The sequence below is a fragment of the Cetorhinus maximus genome, chromosome 22, assembly GCF_964194155.1.
Source record: "Cetorhinus maximus chromosome 22, sCetMax3.hap1.1, whole genome shotgun sequence".
Lineage (NCBI taxonomy): Eukaryota > Metazoa > Chordata > Chondrichthyes > Lamniformes > Cetorhinidae > Cetorhinus > Cetorhinus maximus.
Genome location: NC_135900.1, coordinates 11,228,536 through 11,254,579, shown reverse-complemented (window position 1 = coordinate 11,254,579; position 26,044 = coordinate 11,228,536). Strand labels below are relative to the sequence as shown.

The window sequence follows — 26,044 nt, the reverse complement described above, 5'->3', positions numbered from 1 at the left end:
GCAGGTTGTTCCGTCATTCTCCCCAAAATACTTTGTTCTGTTCAGATATGGGGGCTCACTTACAGCAAAAACTGCCAAAAAAAAAAGCTGTGTCTCCAGAGGGAGCAGTGGCCTGTGATGTGGCAGCCAAAAGAGAAACAAAGGCTAAACATTCAATGTCAGCTGTCCATTTGTACCCTCCGCCCTGTTCCACACCTTCCTGCCTGGTTTGCCCATTCCTATGAAGGCAATGGCTGATCTGCCACCACCATTATGTAGCCCTACCTTGAACTACTGACCTCCGCCTGTCTCATTTGTAAGAAAACATAGCACGTGCTTCCATCATTTGATTTTTCTTTAATATGCAAGTCAATTTGTTTTGTAAAACAGCACATCAGGAACATTTAAATTATATGCATGAATATGGAACAGAGGCGGATGTAGAAAAGAGGTACAATTGAAGCAAGAGAATTGGGTACAACCTTTTTAAAAAGGCAAAAATCACTCAATTCAAATCTGCAACAGAAATAATTCAATACTTCTGCATTGTCTAATCTGTGACTTTTGATGCAAATATACAGTATTAATCGGTCACCATTGGTGTGTAAAATTCTTGTAAACTTGAGTGTTGCAAGCAGGCACAAGTTACTCTAACAAGGTCAACATTCCTTGTTCAGGGTGTGACCAGTACTCCCATTAGGCAGCCAACACTGGTTTACAGATTTACTTGCTTCCAGAACAGTCAAACACCCAAGCATTAAGGCTAGTCAGCGCTTGAAACTATAATGGCTACAATAGTCTAAAGTCTAAGGTTTGTCCAATGCAGGAGTTGGGGGCATTAATTATTCCAACTTGGGGTTCGAGAAATAGCTTCTCTCAAAAGTTTCTCCAATAAGCTGCGACAGATCTAAATCTAGGCGGCAATTGTACTCCGCCTGATGCGTCAGCAAGTGTTTTGGCCGCAGGGCATCTCATTCTCTTTGCTCCTCGGCTCTTAAGCCCAGAGACTGAGGAATTCAAGCCTGCAGTCTCAAGTCAGAGGCTACGCCAACAGCAGCAGCGGAGCAAGGAGTTTACACACATGCACAGTAAAAGTTGCTGTTTAAAGTCAGAGCCTGACTGAATCTTGGGTCAAAGCACAGTGATGCTAGATTCACCACCTCAAAAAGTCTTGCTTTGCTCCAGATTTACACCAAAACCTTAGCACAAGCACGAACCAAAACTACTACTTGCACAAACGCTCGAGTGCAATGCCAAGCCCAATCTCATTCAATGACACTTTAATGACCTTTAATTTCACCCCCAAAAAGAGCCCATCATTTTATTCTAGAAGGCACAGGGCTTTGTGTTGAGCTAAATATGGATCCATACAAATTTTTATTCTAGGGAGGTGGAGAAAAAGGGACCCTGAACCTGGCTTATTAAGAGATCTACAAGCAAGCACAGCATCTTGGAGTCTTCACCTTGGAATCTGAGTGAAGAGATGTCTTTAGGGATGAACCGACTTGCTGTGAACCACTAATGCCCAACATCTACAAATAATCGGGGTTGAAATTAGTGCCGTGGGTGACAGTGAACTGATAACTGGGCTGTGAGTGCAAAACAAGTTGCCTAAAAGGCAGCATGAAATAGGTTGGCTATCAACTAATTGCCCGAGACAAAATGTCAGCCTTTTTACACTGAATGCAAAGTTAAAGAGAACTAGAATAAATATATTCAGCTTCAATAGTAAACATGATATCTAAAAAGTTCACTCAAACCAAAAGGACGTGAACAGAGTGAAATTGAAAAATTACGTTAAAAGGAAACTTCAGTGGAAAGTACCCAAAATTCAAGAATATAAATCTGTTTTTTTTTTTCCTCTTCTGGTTTCTAATTTTGGTCTGCTATTAATGAGTTCTCCAGTGATAGTGGAAGCCCTTGATGTCTGTATTTGCTGAAAATTGCTAGACTGCGCTTGCAGTTTTTCCATCACAGCCTTCCATTCGAAACTGGTTCCAGGCTGGGACTTCATGAAAGCACCAGGGTGATGCTCCTACAGAGCAGCAGCTTGCTTCAGTGGACGAGTCATTACCCCACCATTGTACTAGTTGCCAAATGGAAGTTCACATCATCTCTGCAGCAGATCCCTCAATAATGGAGTGGGACAGGGAGGAAGGATAGGGTCTTAGGCAGGATTGATGGGAGGGGTTTCCAGATCTGACCGGTGTTATTCGAGGAGACAAAGTGATCCATTACGGCAACAGTGACAACAGCAGGGATTTAACCTCAACAGCCGGACTGTTGGACATTTTCACCCGACTGCTTAGTGACCGATAGTGTGGTGAATATCTATAAAAAAGAGAAATTCCATCTTTAATTGACTACAAATGAGCGGTTATCTACAGCATTATGGAAAACAAATATGATCTAGTTTTTAAATGAAGTTTGAGTTACCTCTTATCGGAGCTTACCTCAATTGTGACTGTCTTTACAGGTGTTTTTTTGGGGGGGGGGGGGGGGGGGGGGGGCGCGTGGGGTGTAAAGAGAAACAGTGGCAGCTGGCTGGGTGGCCAGTGTGGACCAGATTTGGTGCTGATAACAGTGTTCAATCCCCAGTCTGGCCTGGGATGGATTCAGGATCTATCTCCCTGTCCTGCACACGGAAGGTTGTCATGTTGTTGGTCGGACCTGCCTTCAGGGTGACTGCTCAGGAAGGGGAATTTCCTAGATTCTCCTGGGTTTTAAGTTGTTTTTCCTTTAAATCAATCTCCCAGATCACATGGCTCGGGGTGGGGCAGGGAGATATATAAAATAATCACATATTGTAGGTGAGATAGCCTGGATGGATGGACAGACAGACAGACGAGGGTCTTCATCTGTCCATCCTGGTTTGTGTGCACCTTCAGGCATTTCCAAAATGTTTATTGTGCCATCTTTCTCCACATCTTCAAATTCATCCTTAAAGCCCAGTGCTTTGATAGCCCTTCAAACCCACTTCAGTACTGACCCTACTGTCTATGTATGGCTCCAACTAAAACAGAAAATACTGAAAAAACTCAGGTCTAATAACATCTGTGGAAAAAAAACAGTTAACGTTTCAAGTCCGTACGACTCTTCTGAAGACCTGAAACGTTAACTGTTTTTTTTCCTCCACAGATGTTGTTAGACCTGAGTTTTTCCAGCATTTTCCGTTTTAGTTTCAGATTTCCAGCATATGCAGTATTTTGCTTTTATCTATGTACGACTCCTTTGACTGTGAAGTCCTTTCCTATATTAAGAGGCACTGCATAAAGGGAAGGTGTTAGGAACAAACATATGAACTAGCAGTGGTGAGAGGAGAGATGGTGGTGTAGTGGTAATGTCACTAGATGAGCAATCCAGGAGGCCCAGGCGAATGCTCTGGGGCCATGGGTTCAAATCCCACCAAGGCAGCTGGTGGATTGAAAGCTAGTCTCAGTAATGGTGACCATCAAACTATTGTCAATTGTTGTTATAAACCCATCTGGTTCACTAATGACCTGTAGGGAAGGCAACCTGCCCATTCTTACCTGGTCTGGCCTAGCCTACATGTGACTCCAGACCCCACAGCAATGTGGTTGACTCTTAACTGTCCCCTGAACAAGGGCAATAAATGCTGGCCTAGTGGCTCATCTGGTGACATCCCATGAATAAAAAAAATCCCGGTCATAATTTCCAAACCAATCAAAATGAAATTGAGCTGTGCTATTTTTAAAAGGAGTGAAAGGAGGAATCATCGTTTTGAATGAAGTGTGGGCCTTTTGAAGATATAGCCTGAAAGGAAAATACTCAAGGAATCTTCAAAGCAAGACTCCTCCACAAAAGAATCCAAGAATTAAATTTTCATCCGAAGGGAAAGGATTTAACATCAATATGGATAATTAGCCGAAACTGTTCATTTTAATATGGAACACAAGAAAAAGGTTCAACTACCTCAGCATGAATTTAATTGAGTGGTTGAGGCAAATGCTGTTAATTGAATCATGACAATTTTCCCCTCAAAAAGATTTGCAAATGCTTTAAAAACATTCACGTACAAAATATCTCATCTGAGTCAGTTGGTTATCATGTCATGGCAAAGGGTAATGAGATGCAAGAACTTGTGTTTACAGTAACTTTTAAAAACAAAGGTGTTTTGAATTATAATACCAAGTACATTAAATATTGCCTAATGTGTCTGTAATTTTTACCTACTCATTAAAACCTTATACTTGTTGCCTGACAGACACAATAGTGCAATTGTGCTGTAAAATAGCATGGTGGGACAAGATGAAAGTTTCAATTTAAATCTAGATTGATGCTGATATATAGATGTCGCTTGTTAATCACAATAAGTAATCCTGTACTAATCAGTAACATTGCATTTGTGAATTGTAACTTTCAGTTTTATAAACTGCCTTCCGATCTACATTCAGATTAAAGAATTTATAATTAGTTACCAGAATAAGAGTAGGCTATTCAGCCCCAAGCCTATTCAGGTCATTCAATGAGATCACAGCTGGTCTGTAACTCACCCACTTTGCCACCCGAATTCCAAAATCCTCAATACCCTTATTATCAATCTCACTCTTGAAGGTTCCAGGTGCCCCCAGCATCAAAAGCCTTTTCGGAGAATGTTATAGATTTCCACTACCGAGTTCACTCTCAAACAGCCCAGCTAAAATTAAGATTTTATCCTTTTGTTCTCGATTCCCTCACCAGGGTTGAATATTTCCCCATATCTACCCTACTGAATCCCGATTATTTTAAGCACCTATACCAGATCACCCCTCAACCCTAACCCCTGATAATACACTAGCTGCTGAGACCCTTGTTATGGAATTCTCCCCTTAAAAAACATCACTATCCTCCCAATAGGCTTAAAATCTCTGACCACCTGTCCTACTATCTCCTGGCATGGAACGTTAAGTTGCTCCTGTGAAGCAGAGATGTTTTGCTATGTTATAAGATGCCACATAGAGGCAAGTGGTTTCTGTTGTACCTGCTAATGGGCTGCATAACAAAATCCTCCTCCTTCAGGTAACATGTCCTAAGATAGCATTGGCAACCATGGACTTCCATTGGATTGGTCCATGATTATGCTGGCAAAGTATTGCAGTGGCTTGCCTTTGCCTTCTGTAGCATGGCTGACCAGGAAACTCTCCCACACTTTACCACCTGCCATCAGGCATATTGGAAGGATTTAGGGGCTGATAATCAACCTGTTTGGCCACGTTATGAATACACCTTCCATGGCCATAGAGTCCTGAAATGGGAGCTTCAAGCCCAGAGGTAGGGACACTACCCACTGTGCCACAAGAAATACAGGATTAACATCAACATGCTCAAGTATCTCAAAATCAATAAAAAAAACAAACTTGGTATAATGTTAAGTGTTGTGTTAATACCTCCGCACAGACTGGGTGAATTCCTATTGTACTATCCAACTGCTCCTTGGTCATTCCACATTTCATTGCAGCTCCAAACCCCTGCGTAATTTCTCCTGCATTCGGACCCAACACGTGGAAGCCTATTACCCGATTCTGAAAAGGAAAGTGCACTCTGATTTAATCTCACGTTTACAGCTGTAAAGCGACTTTGAAAAGAAAAATCAACTCCAAGGTACCTTTTACCTCCCCCCTGCTGTTCTTCCTCCCATCACCCCCTCCCCCACATAAAAGGCAAGGCAGCAGGCACTAGACCAACCTCTCCTGTCTGTGAGCCATGTTCGACACTCACTCCACCACTCTCACTCCACCCTTCCCTTACTGATGTCAGCTGTGGCTCAGTGGGAAGCATTCACCTCCGTGTCAATAGGTTGTGGGTTCAAATCCCACTGTGGAAACAAGAGTCCAAAGATCCAGACTGACACTCTAGTGCAGTGCTTTGTATGGGATATTACAGCTATTAAATTTAATCATAACTCCTTTCTAATCAATAACTTCCAACCAGCATTGGAAAAAGACCCATAAATTAGCAGTTTGGAATACATACATGATCTTGCTTGTTGCAGATAACCTTGGCGTAACACTTATTGTTATCCCTTGATGGAACAGTCCACTCCAGAGGCCAGAAGTAACTGTGATAGACCTGAAAATATGAAAGGCTGGAATGATTAGGGTTACTGGGGAAAAAAAAAACGTAGCAAGATTCTCCACTTGACAATCTGGTGACTTACCTCCACATTCTCCGTGCCATGCTTTTCTATAGCTTTTTCTTCTGAATAACCACAGGCTCCATATTCCAAGGGAGTGAAGACAGTGGTGGGCACGTTTACATAGTCACACTGTCCAATTATAATCAGAAAGAAAGTTAATCCCAGTGCAACATAGACTCCAAAAACTTACAAATGTATTCTTATGGGCATTTCTTTTAGAAGTCTACTTTTTTTTTTAAAAAAAGAGATAACTTGCATTTATATGGCGACTTTAACATCCCAGGCAAAAATTGATGCTAACTCTGAACTAAGTAACCAAAAGCTTGGTCAAAGAGGTAGGTTTTAAGGAGCACCTTAAAAGGTGGAGAGAAGTTTAGGAGGGAATTTCAGAACTTAAAGCCTAGACAACTGACACAGCCAATATTGTCCATTTATGGATGACATATAGATGACTTAAAGGCCGCTTCATGGTTCAAGGTCCTAATTATTCTTGGGGTCACTAGTCTGTTGACTGATCAAATCAAAATTTAAGTGGAACTCTCATTTTTACTGGTATTTTGGAGATCACATTCTACAATTCCATCCAGTTTTCTACAAAAACTAGAACTTGCTGGCTAGTCCAGTTCAGTTTCTGGTCAACGGTAACCCCCAGGATAGTGGGGGATTCAACAATGATAATGCCATTGAATGTCATGGGGTGATGGTTAGATTCTCTCACTGAAGATGGCCATTGCACAGCACAAATGTTACTTGCCACTTATCAACCCAAGCCTGTCCAGGTCTTGCTGTATCTGGACACTGGCTGCTTCACTCTGAGGAATTGTGAATGGTACTGAACATTGCCAATCATCGGCAAACATCCCCACTTCAGACCTTATGGAGGGAAGGTCTTGATGAAGCAGTTGAAGATGGTTGAGCCTAGGACACTACCCTAAGGAGCTCCTACAATGATGTCCTGGAGCTGTGGTAGTTGACCTCCAACAACCACAACCATTTTCCTTTGTGCTAGGTATGACTCCAACCAGTGAAGTATACAAGAAAGTGAACTTTATAGATATTGTGGAGTTGAGTTAAGTCTTTGGCCACCAATAGCCAAGAACAATATGAAAAATGTATTTATCGAAAAGAAATCTTCACTGAAACACCATCACATTAATTTGCAAAGCCTAGCTAGCTACTTATATAACTTGTCATTGACTGGAATCCAAATGTTTTTAAAGCAGGAGTTCTTAGTGATTTATTAAATTGTTTGTTCTTGGATGTCAGCATTGCTGGCAAGACAAGCATTAATTGTCCACCCCCAATTGCTCTCAAAAGGTAGTGAGCCACATTCTTGAACTGCAGTCCATAAGGTGTAGGTACACACACGGTACAGTTTCTGTAATGGGTTCAGGGTGGTTTCTGGGCAGTTTCAAAGGGCTGTGGATCTCAAGTCATGCATCAGCCCAGCCAGGACAAGGATGGCAGGTTTCTTACCCTGAAGGACATTAGTGAACTAGATTTTTAAAAAAAAAATAATCTGGTAGTTTAGTGATTATTATTGGGACTAGAATTTTATTCCAGATTCATTAATTAATGGAATTTAATTTTCCCCTGCTGCCAAGGTGGGATTTGAACACTCTGGAACATTATTCCAGGCCTCTGGATTACTAGTGCGGTAATACAATCATTATGCCACTAAGGTTCTTTTAAACTGCACTTTACCTTAGCTTTCTAGAATTAAGGCTATGTGGAACTCACCAGGCAGGGAGCAATTAAACCTGAGCATTCATAATCCTCACTTTTCATCAAATAGATGCAAATCATTGAGTGGGAGTCTGCAATTTTGTGACGTGCAGGCTGAAACTTCTACCCACAAGGACACTCATTGAAAAAACGTCAACAATTTTTTGCCCATAATGGGCTTTTAAGCAGCTTTGGGTGCTAAGGAAGATAGCAATTAAAATTCAAGTTTATACCTTGACTGAAGACCCTCCATAGAGCCTTCCGGCAAGTAAGCGACCAGCCTGGATTGCCACAGGTGTGAGCTCCAACTTGCCATCTAGTATGTCTCCAATGGCATAAATGTTGGGTACATTTGTTTGTTCCAAGTCATTGACGGGAATCTTACCAGACCTAAAACACAAAAGAAATGCTGGAACACATTCATCAGGTCCCACAGTATCCGTGAATAGAAAAAAGTTCAGTTCTGCACTCAGGTCAAACCGCAAACCTAGGAACAGGAGTAGGCCATTCAATACGATCATGGCTGATCATCCATTTCATTGCCTTCCCCCCTCCTCTCCATATCCTTATATGGTTATTCCAAAATCTGTCAACGACAATCTCTGCTTTAAACACACTCAAATGACAGAGCTTCCACAACCCTTTGTTTAAAAAAAAACTCCCCTCATCTCAGTCCTAAGTGGCTTCCCCCTTATTTTGAAATTGTGTCCCCTGGTTCTAGACTCCCCAACCAGGGGAAACATCTTACCTGCATCTACCCTGTCTATTCCTTTAAGTATTTTGTAGGTTTCAATGAGGTCACTTCTCATTCTTCTAAATTCTACAGAATACAGGCCCAGTTTCCCCAATCTCTCTTCATAAGACAGTCCTGCCATCCCGGGAACAAGTCTGGTGAACTGTCATTGCACTCCCTCTATGGCAATAATATCCTTCCTAAGGTAAGGGGACCCAAACTGCACACAGTACTCCAGGTGCAGTCTAACCAAGATTCTATACAATTGAAGCAAGACTTCGCTACTCCTGTACTCAAATCCTCTTGCAATAAAGGCTAACATTCCATTAGCCTTCCTAATTGCCTGCTGCACCTGCATGTTAACCTTCAGTGACTCAGACAAGGACACCCAGGTCCCTTTGTACATCTACGCTTCCTAAAGTTTTACCATTTATGAAATACTCTACACATCTGTTCCTCCTACCAAAGTAGGAACCCTCATTGTTCCACGTTATATTCCATCTGCCATGTTCTTGTCCACTCACTAAGTCTGTCCAAATCCCCTTGAAGCCGCTTTGCATCTTACTCATGACACACATTCCCACCAAGTTGTGTGCCATCCGTGAACTTGGAAATATTACATTTTGGTCCCCACATCCAAATCATTGATCTATATCGTGAACAGCGGTGGCCCAGGTAATGATCCTTGTGGTGCCCCACTAGTCACAGCTTACCAACATGAAAATGACCTGCTTATTCCTACTATTCTGCCTGTGAACCAATCCTTAATCCTGCATCTAAGGATTCACCACTTTAAATTTAGATTTAAAGTCTTCAGTATCTTTGGCTAACCCAATATTGGTAAAACGCAAGTAATGTTGCAATGAACCTTCTGATGAAGAGTCATACGGACTCGAAACGTTAACTGTGTTCCTCTCCGCAGATGTCAGACCTGCTGAGTTTTTCCAGCTATTTTAGTTTTGGTTTCAGATTTCCAGCATCCACGGTATTTTGCTTTTATCTAATTGCAATAAACCTTGCCCCCCTGAAGGGATGGTCATGGGTGTCTAAATGCCATGGTTACTGTATCAGCAACTGCTGACAGGCACTGCCACGGAGAGCTCAGCTCTGCAGCAACCCAGCAGGCAAGCCAGAGATTTAAAAACTCATCCACTGAAAGCAGAGTGAATTTGGAACAGAAATCAAGGCCAGGATTTGAAACAGATGCCTGCTCAAGTTGGAACTGAAATGCATTGCTGCAAAATGTTAAATGATCCACGAGCTAGACAGAGTGAGGACAGGATCCATCCTTTTTAGCAATGCACTCCAAGTCAAATTCACCTGTCAGAATATTTGGTATTTGAACAGCTGTAGAAACATTCACAGTTCCACCCTGAGGCAGATCAAATTCTGCCAATTTTACTTTTTTGGTTTGGTTGACAGGACAGCTCATTGACCTTTTATAGGATTTGAACTTGCCTCAGTTTCCCCGATTGCATTTATATAGCACCTTTTGTCCTGTGGTCACAAGCAAAAGCACTTCTTGAAGTGTAAGCACTATTGTAATGTATGAAATGCAACAGCTAATTTGCACACAGCAAGCTCCCAGGCAGCAATGGTGATAACTACAGCAGACGATCTGGTCATCATCTTGATTGAGGGATGAATATTGGTCGGGACACTAGGAATAAACCACCATTTCCCCCACCCCACCAACTTGTAATAGTGCCAGATCTTTCATGTCCACCCAAGGGCATCTTGGTTTTCCATCTCATGTGAAAAATGGCAGATCTTGGAGTGCAGCACTTCCTCAGTACATGCACTAGATGATCAGCTTTATTTCTTTGTGCTCAGGTACTGCACTGGGACTTGAACTCAACCTTCTGACTCAGAACTGAGTGCTCCCAATGATAGCCACAGGTGGTATAATGAAAATACATTTCTAATCTTGCTTACTTTGTCAGATGAAAAACACGTAGGAGTAGACTTTCTTCACTGAAGCATCAAATTGGGGAAAGATAGAGACTTCAGGCAACAGCAGCCCTTCAGATTAAAAAAGTTTGTCCCATTGTCTTTCAGGCATTGCTGTGTTTTAATGGTTTAAACATTGCATACTCTTGATTAAATGAATTAGCCTGAGCTTTTCAAATCTTTAGCAAACAAACTGTGGAGGTCATTGTAACCCAGCTTGTACAGACGGAGTCTGATGCAAATCGCTTAGACTGCACACTTTGCGAGAGTCATCAAAAAAAATAAGAGTCAGTGTGGGCGGAGGAAATCCAGAATTCTCACGTAAAAAGCTTTTGATTTTGGGGATCAAATGAAAACTTCAAAACAGAGATCAGTTGATTGTTAGGCAAGAGTATTATGGGTTATTGAACCAATTCAGGCCAAGCCAAAGTGCAGATCAGCCACAATCTAACAATGGTACAACAGGTTTGAGGGGCTGAATGGCCTTCTGTTTTTATATTCTTCCCTAGGCTTTCAATTTAGAGAGAGCTGAGACTTCAGGCCACCCACTAGTCAGAGCCTGAAAATACACTGATTAGTAAAATTGAACAGGATACAGACTAATCTGCGAAAGTTCTGTAACAACAGCAAGTAAAGGTTATGCACAGGAAGAGCGCCTACAGGAGGACTGGATTGTTACTAGGGTTACCAGAAACAGCATCTCACTCACTTTTCATTGATCTTTACTCCCACTTTCTCCAAACCAATATTTTTGGTGTTAGCATCCCTCCCAACTGCCAGCAACACCTGCAAAAACAAAACCAGCTTCATGAGAACACTCCAAGGCAAGCAACTATTTCCAGGGACTTGTCATTTACAAAGTCAAACATTGTTGTGAAAGTTTTCCACTAACTTTAAAAGCTCTTTTTAGAACCTCAAGGGCATATTTTTCCACTGAGTTTCACTTGACAGGGGCAACCAGGCATGAATGGGACCCACCTTCTGATCATTAAAATGGAGGAACATCTTTGGGGCCAACTGCCCTCCAGACTCTCACACCCAGATCTTTGAGGTTAAGCCAGCGGGGAAGAACGAATTAAGCTAGGTGGTGGTTCACCTGAAGCAGAAACGCTAGCACAGACTAGTTGGGCCAAATGGCCTTTTTCTGTGCTACACCTTTGTCGTACTTCCACCATCAATTCTTCCAGGCAAAGCTCAGTGCCAAGAGCACAAATGCATAAAATACTCTCCAGTAGTGATCTGTCCACAGTTTCGCTCTCACTTACTGTGTTATATTCCTCTTCCATTTTCCCAGAGCCATCTACAGATTGAGCTGTTACTTTCAACTTCCCTGGAGTTCCTTGTTCAATTTGTTCGATCTATTAAAAAGGAGAGGGAACAAGTTACATGTGTTGAAATAGAATTTTCGTGCTGCTGTTTCACTGCATTTATAAATCACAATTATCATTTCAATGTTAAATTCTTAACTTTTACTGCTTAATGGCAAGTGTTAAGTTGTGATATCCTTTTTTTTTTTTAAATTCAGCTTGAAAAAAGGGGAAAAAAAACAAACTTATGTTTTCAGGACATCCCAAAGTGCAAATGAAGTACTTTTTGAAGCAGAGTCATCATTCATTACAAAGACAAGGGCAGTAGACATATGGGAATGCTACTGCCTGGAAGTTCCCCTTCAAGCCACACACCATCCCAACTTGGAACTATCGCTGTTCTTTCACGGTCACTGGGTCAAAATCCTGGAACTCCCTCCCTAACTGCACTGTGTGTACCTTTTTGAAGCAGTCATTATTCATTAGAAATTAGGAAACATGGCAACCAATTTGCCCACAGCAAGCGCCTACATACCTGCAATGTGATGTTCACCTGATAGTTGTTTGAGTGATGTTAGATGAGGGATGAAATATTGGCCAGGACACCGGAGAGGACTTCTCTGCCCCTCTTTGGAACAGCACCAGGGGATTTTTACATCGAACAGAAGGCAGATGGGCCTCTACTCAACATCGTTTGAAAGATGGCACCCCCAGCAGTGTAGCACTCCCTGGATTGTGCACACATGTCCCTGGACAGGGTCTTTAATCTATAACCTTCTGACTCAGTGGCTAAAGTGCTAAAATTTGCACGTTAAAAAAAAGTGTTCGAGCAACGTGGTCAGTTGGATGCATTTGGAGAGAAATTTAACCACTTAAGCTGACCAGATTCCTGATGCGCGTTCTCTGTTGCGGCCAATGCATTTTCTAAATTAGAAATCAAATAAACACTAAATGAGATACAAATGGAGAGCCTTTTTAAACGCAGCATCCTCACCACTGCTCCAACTCCAGCACAGGCACACAAACACGACGCTTACCTTGGATGGTACAAACTGCCAAATGATTTTGACCCCATGGGACTCTAGGTAGTCTCCAATCAGGTTTGCCATTTGTTGGTCAAACCCCCGGAGCAGGATGGAGCGAACCATCACGGTCACATCCAGCCCCAGTCCCGCGAGAAACCCGGCACACTCCAGGGCAACGTAGGAAGCTCCGACCACCAAGGTCTTCCCAGGACAGTAGGGGAGCGAGAACAGATCGTCACTAGAATTTGTATGAAAAACCAGAATGAACGAGGGGAACATCCTTCACTGAGACTTTAAAGACTTATTTCTATAACCCAAGCACCAGATGTCTGAAAGTGCTTTACAACAATGTACTTTTTGTTTAACACATATAGGAAATGCAGCAGCCAATTTGCACTTAAGCCTCCACTAAGAGCAATGTGATAACGACCAGAAAATCTGTTTGGGATATTGATGGAGGGATAAATATTTGCCAGCACACCAGGGAGAACTCCCTTGCTCTTCCAATTCTGGAAGAAAAAGTCTCTAGCCTCAATTTTATGCCTTTCAATGATATTCCCTCATTCCTTCTAAAATGCCAGAATATTTAGACCTGGAGAATGGGTTTGGAATGAGAGGTTTGCTCTATTTTGTAGTTTATTCCTAACAATTCAACTTTTGTTGTTCTGGACAAATTCATTATCTAACTTGAATTAAGCAACATGACAAGGTAGTAATTTTTTTATTCCCCATATTCATGGGATGTGGGCATCACTGGCTAGGCCAGCATTCATTGCCCATCCTGAATTGCCCAGTGGTGGTGAGCTGCCTTCTTGAACCGCTACAGTCCATATGGTGCAGATTCTAACAGCACTGTGGGTGTGAGTTCCAAGATTTGGATCCAGTGGCAGTGAAGGAACAGCAATATAGTTCCAAGTCAGGAAGGTGTGCGGCTTGGAGCGAGACTTCCAGGTGTGGCAATGCCATGTGTCTGCTGCCCTTGTCCTTCTAGATGGTAGTGGGTTTGGAAGGTGCTGTCAAAGAAACTTTGTTGAGTTGCTGCAGTGCATCTTGTAGATAGTACTCTGCTACCACTGAGTCAGTTGTGGTGGAGGAAGTGAATATTTCTGGTGGATGGGGTGCCAATCAAGCAGGCTGCTTTGTCCTGGATGGTGCCAAGCTTCTTGTGTTGTGGGAGCTGCACTCATCCAGGCAAGGAATGTATTCCATCACACTCCTGACTTGTGCCTTGTAGATGGCGGACAGGCTTTGGGGAGTCAGGCAGCGAGTTCCCTATCGCAGGATTCCTAGCCTTGGATATACTCTTGTAGCCACAGTATTTATATGGCTAGTCCAGTATCTGGTAAATGGTAACCCCCAGAATGTTGATAGTGTGGATTCAGTGACTAATGCCATTGAACAGCAAAAGGAAATAGGGTACATTCTCTTGGAGGTGGCACTCAGTGGCAAGTAACATTTGCACCACACATCAGCCCAAGCCTGGAATATTGTCCAGGTCTTGCTGCAAATGAACATAGACTGCTTCAGTATCTGACGAGTCATGAATGGTGAACATCATCAAACATTCCCACTTGACCTTATGATGGAAGATCATTGATGAAACATCTGAAGATGGTTGAACCTACTATGCTGAGGAACTCCTGCAGTGATGCCCTGGGACAGATGACTCACCAACAACTACAACCATCTTCCTTTGTGTTACGTGTGACTAACCAGGAGGAGAAGAGCTTCCATCCACCACCCCCCTTCCCCAATTCCCATCAACTCCAATTTTGCTTCTGCTTGATGCCACTGTCAAATACAGCCTTGATGTCAAGGGCAGTCACTCGCCTCACCAAGTTCAGCTCTTTAGTCCATGTTTGGACTAAGGTTGTAATGAGATCAGAAGCCCAGAGCCCTGGCGAAACCCAAACTGAGTGCCAGGTTGTTAATGACACTTTCCATCACTTTGCAAATGAGAGTAGACTGATAGGGTGGTAATTGACTGGGTTGGTTTTGTTCTGCTGTGTGTACAGGACATACCTGGCCAACTTTCCACATTGTTGAGTAGATGCCTGTGTTGTAGCTGTACTGGGACAGCCTGGCTAGGGGCACTGCTATTGCCAGAATGTTGTCCAGAGCCCATTGCTCTATCCAATGGCTTCAGCCGTTTCTTGATATCATGTGGAGAACACCGAATTGGCTGACAACTGGCATCTGTGATGCTGAGGACCTCTGTAGAGGCTCAGATGGATTATCCACACAGCACTTCTGGCTCAAGATGGCTTCACCTGCTTCAGCCTTATCTTTTGTACTGATGTGCTGGGCTCCTCCATCTTTAAGGATGGGGATTTGTGAAGCCTCCTCCTCCAGTGAATTGTTTAATTGTCCACCACCATTCACGACTGGATGTGGCAGGACTGCAGAGCTAAGATCTGATCTGTACTTGTGGGATTGCTTAAATCTTGTTTATTGCATGATGCCTCTGCTGTTTGGCATGCAGTCTTGTTTTGTAGTTTCACTAGTTGACAACTGATTTAGGTATGCCTGGTGCTGCTCCTGGCATGCTCTCCTGCACTTTAATTGAACCAGGGTTGAACCCCTGGCTTGATGGTAATGGTAGAGTGGGGGCTGTCTCAGGCTGTGAGGTTAAATACAATTCTGTTGATGGTCCACAGCACCTCATGGATGCCCAGTCTGGAGTCGCTAGATCAGCTTGAAACCCATTTAACAGTGGTGGTGCCACAACATGGAGGGTATCCTCCATGTGAAGACAGGATTGTGTTTCCACAAGGACTGTGCAGTGGTCACTCATACCAATACTGCCACGGACAGATGCATCTGCAACAAGTAGATTGATGAGGATGAGGTCAAGCAGGATTTTCCCTTGTTGGTTCCCTCACCACCTGCCGAAAACCCAGGCTAGCAGCTACGTCCTTTAGGACTTGGGCAGTAGTGGTGCTACTGAGCCACTTGGTGATGGACATTGAAGGCCCCCACCCAGAGTACATTCTGTGCCCTTGCTACTCTGTGCTTCCTCCAAGTGGCATTCAACATGGAGGAGTACCAATTCATCAGCTGACGGAGGATGGTAGATGGTAACCAGGAGGTTTCCTTGCCTATGTTTCACCTGATGCTACGAGGATTCATGGGGTCCAGACTCAATTTTGAGGACTCAGAGCAACTCCCTCCAACTGTATGCCATGGTGCCACCACCCCTTGGCGGGTTTGTCCTGTCAATGGGGACAGAACATATTCAGATGGTGCTGGGGGTGCCTGAGACTCATCTGCAAGGTATGATTCTGAGTCTATGTCAGTTTGTTTGATTAGTCTGTGAGAAAGCTCTCCCAATTTTGGTGCAAGGCCCCAGGAGTCAGTAAGGAGGACATTGCAGGGTTGACAGGGCTGGGTGGTCCATCTGGTGTCATTCCTTTTACTAGAATCAATTTGCCAGGCCATTTCAGAGGCAGTTAATTGTTGTAGGTCTGGAGTCACATGTAGGCCAGGCAAGTTCCTTCCCTAAAAAAAGGGAATTAGTGAACTAGATGGATTTTTACGACAATTGTTTCATGGTCACCATTAGACCAGTTTTAAATTCCAGATTTATTAATTGAATTTAAATTCCACCAGCTACCATGGTGGGATTTGAACCCATGTCAGCAGAGCATTAGCCGGGGCCTCTGGATTACTAGTCTCCTGACATGACCACTGTGCCACCACCTTCCCAAATTTAATCTAACTTGATTGAAGGTGAAATAAATTAAATGATCAGATACTTTGAATTAAGAGTATCAGATTTTATAATAACTGCTACAGTAAATGCAGTGTACATCAGCCCTTCAGTACAACACTCCAGTCTACACACCTCCGATTAAGCATCATCCATTTACTATAAACATAGTCCAGTGTTTGTACAACTCAGTAAATGCCAAGATACAATACCCCTTCACTAGAACAGCCTCCTGTACGAGTGGTGAGAGTTGTAAATGCATCTTTCTCCAGTGTAGCATATACCATTACTATACAATTCTCTATTATTGAATGTTTCCTATGATGTAGTGCCCGAGTTAAGATCAGAGATGCTTTGACTTCTGAAGTGGTTAATCTGCTACTTTCAGACCCCTACAGCTGACATTAATGAAATTTATGCATTTTTAACATATGCTCTGTTTTTCATCTGGTGCTTTTACTCTCCCAACAGATTACACAGCTGCAGAGGGAGCTGGTTGGGACAAAGTGCTTATAGGCTCCAGACATCACGGTATGAGGCAGGATTCCCCCCGATTCCGCCCCCCCGCCCCCCATATAATGGAAATGGGCAGCATTTATTGCCCATCCTGAACTGCCCTCCATGAGGCAGTCAGCTGCTTTCTCAAAGTGGCTATTCCAGGGGCAGTTAAGAGTCAACCACATTGCTGTGGGTCTGGAGTCACACGTGGGTCAGACCAGGTAAGGATGGCTGATTTGCTCCAGTCGAGTTTTTAAAATAATAACCTGCTAGTGTCATAGTCGCTATCGATGCTGGCTTTTTATTCCGGCTTTTTGATGAATTGAATTCTCCAGTTGCCATGGCGCGATTTGAACCCAGGTCTCCAGATCAACAATCTAGGCCTCTGGGTTACCAGGGGAACATCCACCACGTTCCTGTACCCTGCTTGGCGACATAGCTGGTCTAATACTATGCATATATTCATATCTAAATACTGAAAATAATTTGTGTTGGAGATTTTAGGAGTACCTGGTGATGCAATGCTCCTTATCACCCAGAATTCCCAGGTACCGAGGCCTCTCTCCAGTGGCTAATATGAACGTTTCTGCCGTGTAAAATGTTTCTTTTCCTTTTTTGTTCGTGGCCTTAAAACAAAAAGGAAAGTTAGTCGATTGGCTACAATCATTCCTGGACTCCAGGGGTTAAGCATCAAGGAAAAGGTTAAACAAACTTAGGGCTTATTTCCTGGAATTTAGAAGGTTAAGGGACGATTAAATCAAAAATGTTAAAATCTGTGAAGGGGAGCATGATAGGGGTAAATGGCTTCTGCTGCTTGGGATTCCAGAAGTAGAAGGCACAGTCTCCATATTCAAACCCGCACACACATGCAGCAAGTGGCCATGGATTTAGGGATGATCAATTGTCGCAGAATCAAAGATCATCTAAAAAAGGTATTAAGGGATATGGGGCAAAGGCAGGTCCGATCAGCCAGGATCAGAGTGAGAAAACAGGCTCAAGGGGCTAAATAACCTCCTTCTGTTCCTATGTTTGTAACAGCTCATGACAAATGCTTCCTTCAATCAATCCCAGGTGGCTCACAAGGGGAAAGTCACCCTTAGGAGGTAGAGTTTTTTTGTTATTCAAGTTTCTGCTCATTGCATAATGCTAATAAATTTACATAATGTAAATCCTCCAAGAGCCAGTGTAATAGAATGTAAATTGCTTTTTATTGCATTGAAAATATTCATTGATGTATATTTAAATGTTAACCTGGTGCAGGTTCATTAATACAGCTGAAAATGGGTTTATCACAAACATTTAGTCTTGCATGCCACTTGTGAATAATCACGTCCCAAATTAATGAAAGCAACTTAAAAACGATAAATCAACTGATCTGAAACATTAACTGTTTCTCCATGACACCATACTGAGCATTTCCTGTTGTTATTCCAGATTCTGTTTTTGATATATTATCTAGACAGCTATGGGGCTATTTACTATTAGCAAATTAATTTTAAAAATGGGTTTTAAAAACTTGGGCATGTTTTAAAACAGTTAAGAGCCTTGCAGTCAGAGGAAACACATCATGGTTCTTATTCCAATCTGGAGGTACTGCCAGAACCTACTTCAAGTACAATTTTTATTACAAAAATGAGCATTAAAGATAATGGAGGCTACTACAGCTGGGGTAGGATTCTTAAAACATTCATTATGGGAATGCCAATATTTCTTGCCCATCTTCAATTGCCCTCAATGACAGTGGAGAGCTGCCTTCTTGAAAACAACCAAGTGGCCTTTTCAGAGGCAGTTAAAGAGTCAACCACTTTGCTGTGGTCAGGAGTCACATGTAGGCCAGGCCAGGCAAGGATGGCAGATTTCCTTCAACTGGGTTTTTAAAAATGATAATTTACTAGTTTGTCACTATTGTTGCTGGCTTTTCATCCCAGATTTTCGATTAATTGATTTCCCAGTTACCATGGTTGGGCTCGAACTCAGGTTTAAAATCCTGCAATCTTTGACACTGGTTTTAGCCAGATTGTGCCCATTCTCAGATTAGCAGCAACTCTGGGCCATCTCCGAATGAAGGTTCAATTCCTTCTATGTCTGGTCTGGGGAGGTGGAATGAGCGCTGCAATTAGCTACAACATCCCAGTGTTAGGGAAAGAATAAGAACAAACTTGCATTTATATATAGTGCTCATGACCTCAGGATGTCCCAAGTGCTTTACAATCAACTTCCGATGTTTAGTTCACTGTTGTGACATCAGACATGCTGTAGTCAATTTTATGCACAGCAAAGTTCAAGGGTGTTGGATGAAGAATATTGGCCAAGGCACTGGGGAGAACTACCCTGCCCTTCTTTCAAGGGTGTCAGATGATATTTACCTCCACCCAACAGGGCAGATGAGGCCTTGATTCAATGTCTCACTTCAAAGGCAACAGTGAAGCACTGCTTCACTGGAGTGTCAGCCTGGATGATGTGCTCAAGTCTCTCCTGTTCAAAACTGGGGCTGTTGAAAACAAAACCAAGAGTTCTGTTGTGGAGCCAAGAGCAACAACTCATGCCCTCCAAACCACTCCCATTGCCACTCTACCCCCTCTTCCCCTTAGTGGGGCTTTTGGGCATGGATGGCTGCCAGCAAGACAAACAGCCAACCATTGCTTAAATGGTGAGAGCAGCTCGAGAAGGCACCAGTACCTCACCCAATTAATGGGGCCCAATTTTGGACCTCTGTTTGGGTGTACATTATGGACACATTAGGACGTTGATAAATTTCTACCAGAGGATCAATGGGGTCAGGAAATTCGAGGGGGGAGAAAATAAAACAAGCTACCAACCTAATGGGAGTTGATACAAGACTGAAAATTGATCTATATGGCATCAATGATGTTTGTAAATCAAGGGCTCAGAATGTCAAATAATGGAGTTGAACTTTAAAATTCAACTGGTTCACTCAAACAATAGGAGGAATTATTGTGATCGGGGAATTTCCAGTGAAGAAAAGTACTGGCTGTGAGTACAGGTGCAGACCCACCAACCAAGTTAGTTCCTAGTAACTGAGGAACTGCAGTTTCCCAGCCACATAACCGAGTGTCTGACCACAGGATTAGTCCTTCCTTCACACTCGCTACAGCCTCATAATAAATCTGAGAGAAAAGGTGCAAAGCAAAAATCAGCCTATGAAGGATTAGTCCCTGCCAAACCTGTAACTTCTAGCACCTAGCAGAACACATCACATGGGCACCTGCAAGTTCCCCTCCAAGCCACACATCCTGGTTTGGAACTATATCACCATTCTTTCACAGTTGCTGAATCAAAATCCTGGAACTCCCTCCCTAGCAGCACCATGCATATAGCTACACCACATGGATGCCAGTAGTTCAAGACAGCAGCTCATCATCTTCAAGTGTAGTTAGGGGTGGGCAATAATGCTGGATTTGCCAAATGAATACATTTAAAGAAAAAAAAGTACAAAAGTACAAAGAAGAGGATGTTGATGAAAAGGGGCATCACTGAACAATGTGCTACATAGATCAGCGTTGGAATCATGGTGAAGCTACTCCCATGGTGCTGTCAAATGGGGAGGTCCTGGATTTTGATCCAATGAGTAAAGAATGACAATACATGTCCAAGTCAAGATGGAGTTGGGGAAATAGATAATGGTGTGCTTATTCATCTGCTGCCCTTGCCCATCTAGATGGGCTGTGGGTTGCAAGATGCTACCAATGAACCCTTGGTGAGTTTCTCCAGTGGTACAGTGCACTGCTGGACATTTGAGACATCTCACTTGAATTTAAATTTCCAGCTGGCTTCATTAGTTACATTCACTAACACTACCTTAGAAATAACTCATGGAGCAGGTACCTTGATCTTGTGAGGTCCAACAAATTCTCCACAAGCATTCACATAGGTAACACCTTTGTCTCTTAAAGAAACTCTGTAGCCCCAGTTCAAGGAGCCTATGTAATCCTTAACCGCATCTTTCATAGTTGTCCAGTCATGACTAACTGTAGAGAAAACAAATGTTATTTGGTAGGTAGAATTTTTTTTTTTTTTTAGTTCTTAACCTTTATAGAGGGGAACAAACAGGAGTGGTAAACTGTGTTTTTTTTTTTAAAAAGACAGTAAATACAATATTTATACAATACAGTAAAGTGCAAATTTAGCAAGCCATGGGCCAGAGGTTTGCACTAGGTCTACAGATCAAAGAATTGGAGAGAGGTTCACGATGCTCCCAATTTTTCCCAAACATAAAACCTCAACCATTATGCATTAGCATCAAGAAAAAAAAACTCATTTGGTACCTAGAATTGGTAAATATACTGCTAAACACAGGTGTAGGTGTGTCATTAAATATCCTATTAACTAGAATTTCAACAGCAAAGTCATGCACTATTGCTATGATTGGAAAGTTTGAAAGACCATGGTCACCTATGCCACTCAGCATGGCACTTAGACAATGAGGTTTGGAGCAATAGACTGGGTAACTGGTCCCCTATCCTTCTACTCTATGCTTGTTTAAGATGGAGCTCTGCTCCAATGCCATTTAGCTTAGAATACATCTGTACCTCAGACTGAAGCAGAGGTGGAGGCACACTGCACAGCTAACTGCCTTCACTTTGACACAGAGATTCACAATATTACACGGTAATTTTGTATGATTTGCCCAATTTCAGCTCATCCAAGCAGCAAGGCCCTATAATTCCAAAGCCCTCCTTCTCACAGCATCCAATTATTTTAGGGTTCCTTCCCCTCCATTCCTCTAACTCTTAAATCTATTCCATGTGTTTACCTCTATGAAATAGCTCCCAAATTTGCCTTTTATTAGTTCAAACCAGAAGTTCCCTTGTTTTAGTCTTGGAATTTGGCTCAAAACTCTACCCTGAGTTTATCCAGCCTTCCCTCAAGAGAAATTCAATCAATCCTGGCGCTTTCCTACACCCCAGGGCTTAAGGTGCCATTACCAGGGAGCTATATGGTTTAAAGCACAAGTTAGACTTCTGTCTTGGCTATACATTGCACTTGCATTTTTAATTGCAGGTCTAGTGGCTGCATAGTTTGAACATCATATTACAAGACCTTTAAATCTCTTAACACCATTCAAACCATTGCTGGGGACATTTAACTTTCTTCCTCAAATTTAAGAATTTAAATATTCTTCCTCAAATTTAAGAATTTTTCATTTATCCATTTTAAGCTCTGCATGCCACTGTTTCACATCTGCCATTCAATCATTTTGAAACTCCCAAGCCCCCTCACATTCAACCACTCCTGTTCACTTGGCATTGGGTTTCTGTGCCTGAAATTTTGATGTAAACTTGAAGCATCATGAGGAATTCCATCATGGATCCTTGGTGCTCCTCAATTCCAACAAGTAACTTCCTTCCTACACTTCCAGTCAATTTCTTGTCCATTTCCAAAATTTTACCTCATCCTCACGACTTGAGTTTGATCAAACTCTCAGAACACTGTCGAGTGCTCTGTCAAAATCTCTCAGTGCGCAACATTATAGCCTCCCACAATCAACTGTCAATGCCACTTCCTCTGAAAAGCCTTCACAGAATCATAATCAGCCCATCATGCCTGTACTAGTCCTTCGAAGGAACAATCCAATTAGTCCCATTTCCCTGTTCCTTCCCCATAGCTTTGCAAACCTTAAATTTCTTCAGTCACCTGCCCACTTGCCAGAGGAAGTCAGTTTCTCATTTAGTTTCTCAAAGCCCCTCAAAAATTTTGAGCACCTCCATTAAGTCTCCCATCAACCTTCTGTGCTCCAAAAGCAGCAATCAGCTTCACTAATCTCTCCACATATTGAAGCCCCTCATTCCAGGCGTTGGCAAATTTCCTCTGCACCCCCATCCCACCACAAGACAAAAACTGTCTTCAATCTTAATACAAGGATAACTTAAGTTCATTAATTTATTTTCCCAAAAACCAGAGAGAAATGATGTGATTTATAGATCTATGAAGGATAAGCATTTCATTACCACTAATTAGCAGTGTCTATTGGATTGGACCAATTTGAAGTAACAGCACGTTTACATAGACCTTGGTGCTTTACAGGAGCATTATCGTATAGAATTTGACAGAGCCACCAAAGGAAATCATCAAAATTTGGTCATGGAAGTGGGTTTTACAGAATCTTAAAAAGGAAGATAGGCAGAGGTAGAGGCCGAGGGAATTAGAAAGATTAACAGCTGAAAGCACACCTTCCAATAGTGCAGCACTATAAAACTGGGAATGTGAAAGAGTTGGACGGGCACAGATACCCAAGGATTGTAGGGCTGGTAGAGGTTGGAGATTAGGAAGGGGTTGAGGTTTGGGAGGGATTTAAATGCAAAGGATGCGAATTTGAAAACTGAGGCTTGCCAGGCTGACAGTCCAAGTCAGTGAGCATAGGGTTCATGGACGAATGGGAATTGATGCAAGTTAGGATATAGGCAGCAGAGTTTCAGATGAGCTCAGCTTTATGGAGGGTGAAATAGTGGGAGGCCGGTCAGGAGAACACTGGAACGGCAGTAACAGCAGGCGGCAGTGGGGGTGGGGGGAGGTTTTCAGCAGATGAGCCACGACAGGGGTAGAGACAGATAGCTTTACTAAAGGTGGAAACTTGCCTTCTTGATAACAATGAGATTGGATGCACGATTAAAACAAGTTGTACTACTGCAATCTCGCATCCATATCTGTTTTACAAACCTTGTTCATCAAACATCCAGCCAAACTTCCTGGCATCCTGTAGACTTTGGTGTAGAATTGCAGCTTGATGCATCAGCTTTTTTGGGATACAACCCACGTTGACACATGTCCCTCCAAGACCTGATAGTGAAAAAAAAAATACACAATACTGCAAACTTTCCTTTTCTTTATATATAAAAAAAAATCTGGATTTCACAAACCTTCCTTATTTAAATATTGCCAAAACACCCAAATCCAGGTAAAATTTGGAAGAAATACCTGGGCTGATTCAACCTCACCAGATGGAAGTGAGATCAAAAAACACACCAAGGGTAATTTTATACAAACGTATGAATTAGGAGCAGCAGTAGGCCACTCAGCCCCTCAAGCCTGTTCTGCCATTCAATTAAGATCATGGCTGATTTGATTGTAACCACTACGTTCTCACCTTTATGGATTCAGGTTGCTAGCAGTGAGTCTTACCCACCAACAGTGTGAATCAAAATTAAGGGCACACATTGCCTGCTATTTTAGAATCATAGTAAGGAGGCCATGTGGCCCACTGTACATATGCTGGCTCTTAGAAAGTTATTCAATTAGTCACACCCTTCCTGCTCAGAGGGCAAGAAACATGTTGCTATGGAAACAGTATTTCAGGCTGTCACAAAACTATTATTTTTCATATTATTATTGTAGGCTTATGGGTGTAAGTGTGGATGGTTCTGTGTGACTGATTTAATTAGACTAGAGATGCTTAGGCTACAAGTTTGAAATTATCAAGAGAGCAGACTTTTGAAATGGAGATGGACAGGCTAGGTTGAGGGTTCCACAGACGACGTGTGAATGAAATTTGCATTTTTAGATAAGTGAAAGGGTTGTTTGATTTTCAAAGGGATGACGTCATGTTTAACTAAGAAAAGAGAAGTGAGGCAAAACAATACATTTTTTCCTGGAAGTGGTGACCACAATGACAACATGAAAGACTTTTTTATATTATGGGGAAAGTAAATTTCCATATACATGTAGAATAATGAGAGTTTACACATTAAAGAGAGAAATAAAGAAGGGTGAAAGGATAGGAGGTGGGGTTGGTAGTGTAAAATCTTGATAGGTACACCATGTGACAGGCTTGGAAGAAGCCCTTGCCACTCTAGTTACTGAAGTGGCACTTCTCCAAAGTTGTGTTAAAAGCCTTTGGAATTTCACCGTCAAGTGGGTGTTCCGGTAACCTTGCTGGATAGCTTATTTAAATTTAAAATCTACGTTGGACTGTTGCCTTAAAAGGGGGGGTGTAATTGGGAGTCAGGTTAATTAAGAATTTTTGGATTTGTTATAATATCAAGTAACTAATCTAGCATTTAAATTCTTATATGTTTTAATTTAATTTTTAAAATCACTAAAGTGGATTCTTTACTTCTGAATTCAGTGCACAAATCTTTGTAATAAATACAAATTGCAAAACCATTGTAATAGCACGGTCAAGTTTCCCTTATGGGTTTGGTCTGCCTGGCACATATCACCTGCCACACAATAACCAGTGAGTAAGTGGAACAAACTCAGAGGGACAGTGGAAGGAGTTACTATGGCTTCATTCTAATGCAAATTAGATTTCGTCCAGAAAATAACATTTTGGGACACTGGTCAACTGTTTTGGGGCATTGCATGTGGTGAGTGTGGCAGGCTTGGAACCCGAGGGCAGCATTTTCTGTTCAGCATGAGGGGGCAGGCCCCGCACGCCAATGCGTAAAATGATGTGCGGTGATGTTGGGCATGCGTCCTGACGTCACTGCGCGTCATTCTGATCCTCCATTTAGTGGGCACCCGAACTGTCAAAGTCCTGTTAAGGCCATTAGTTAACCACTTAATTTGACAGGGCTGCCCATCCAACCTTTGGCTGGCGGACAGGTGAAGAACCCAGGCGGCCTTCGCATTTTTCATGGGATGAGGTTTCATGAAGGGTTTATTAAAACAATACTTTTTTTTTTTAAAACATTCCATAAACATGTCCCAACTCACGTGACGCTGTCACATGAAGGGACATGTGTAAATTATTTTTTTTTTTAAAACTTGAAACTGAACTTGATCTCCCTGAGGGAACTCTGCCTCGGAGATTTCTGCGCTCTTTCGCACGCACGCGCAAAACAGCGCAGGCCCCAACTCTCCCTCCTCCCGTGTGCTGCAGAGATTTCCGTGCTCTTTCACACGCAGGCCCTGACTTTCACTCCTCCCCCTGCATAGGTAGCGCCGAGCACTGCCGGCCATGCGCCATGCTGGGCAGGCCTTAATTGGCCTGCCCACGTAAAACGGCAGCGCACAGCCGATCGC

At 42.6% G+C, this 26,044-nt stretch overlaps 1 protein-coding gene across 4 annotated transcripts in view; it reads right to left on the bottom strand.

Moving 5' to 3' along the window:
• Positions 1-320: 320 nt before the first annotated feature.
• Positions 321-26,044, bottom strand: part of LOC144696472 (thioredoxin reductase 1, cytoplasmic-like) — a 42,997-nt gene continuing 17,273 nt past the window's right edge. For all 4 annotated transcript variants that reach the window (XM_078567798.1, XM_078567795.1, XM_078567797.1 and 1 more), the window contains 11 exons: positions 23,741-23,860; positions 20,909-21,051; positions 17,573-17,688; positions 12,868-13,093; positions 11,789-11,881; positions 11,233-11,309; positions 8,074-8,230; positions 6,137-6,244; positions 5,953-6,048; positions 5,367-5,501; positions 321-2,310 (listed from right to left, as the gene is read on the bottom strand). In XM_078567798.1, the coding sequence (XP_078423924.1) occupies positions 2,248-2,310; positions 5,367-5,501; positions 5,953-6,048; positions 6,137-6,244; positions 8,074-8,230; positions 11,233-11,309; positions 11,789-11,881; positions 12,868-13,093; positions 17,573-17,688; positions 20,909-21,051; positions 23,741-23,860 (1,334 nt within the window). In that variant the 3' untranslated portion in view covers positions 321-2,247. The remainder of the gene's footprint in view (positions 2,311-5,366; positions 5,502-5,952; positions 6,049-6,136; positions 6,245-8,073; positions 8,231-11,232; positions 11,310-11,788; positions 11,882-12,867; positions 13,094-17,572; positions 17,689-20,908; positions 21,052-23,740; positions 23,861-26,044) is intronic.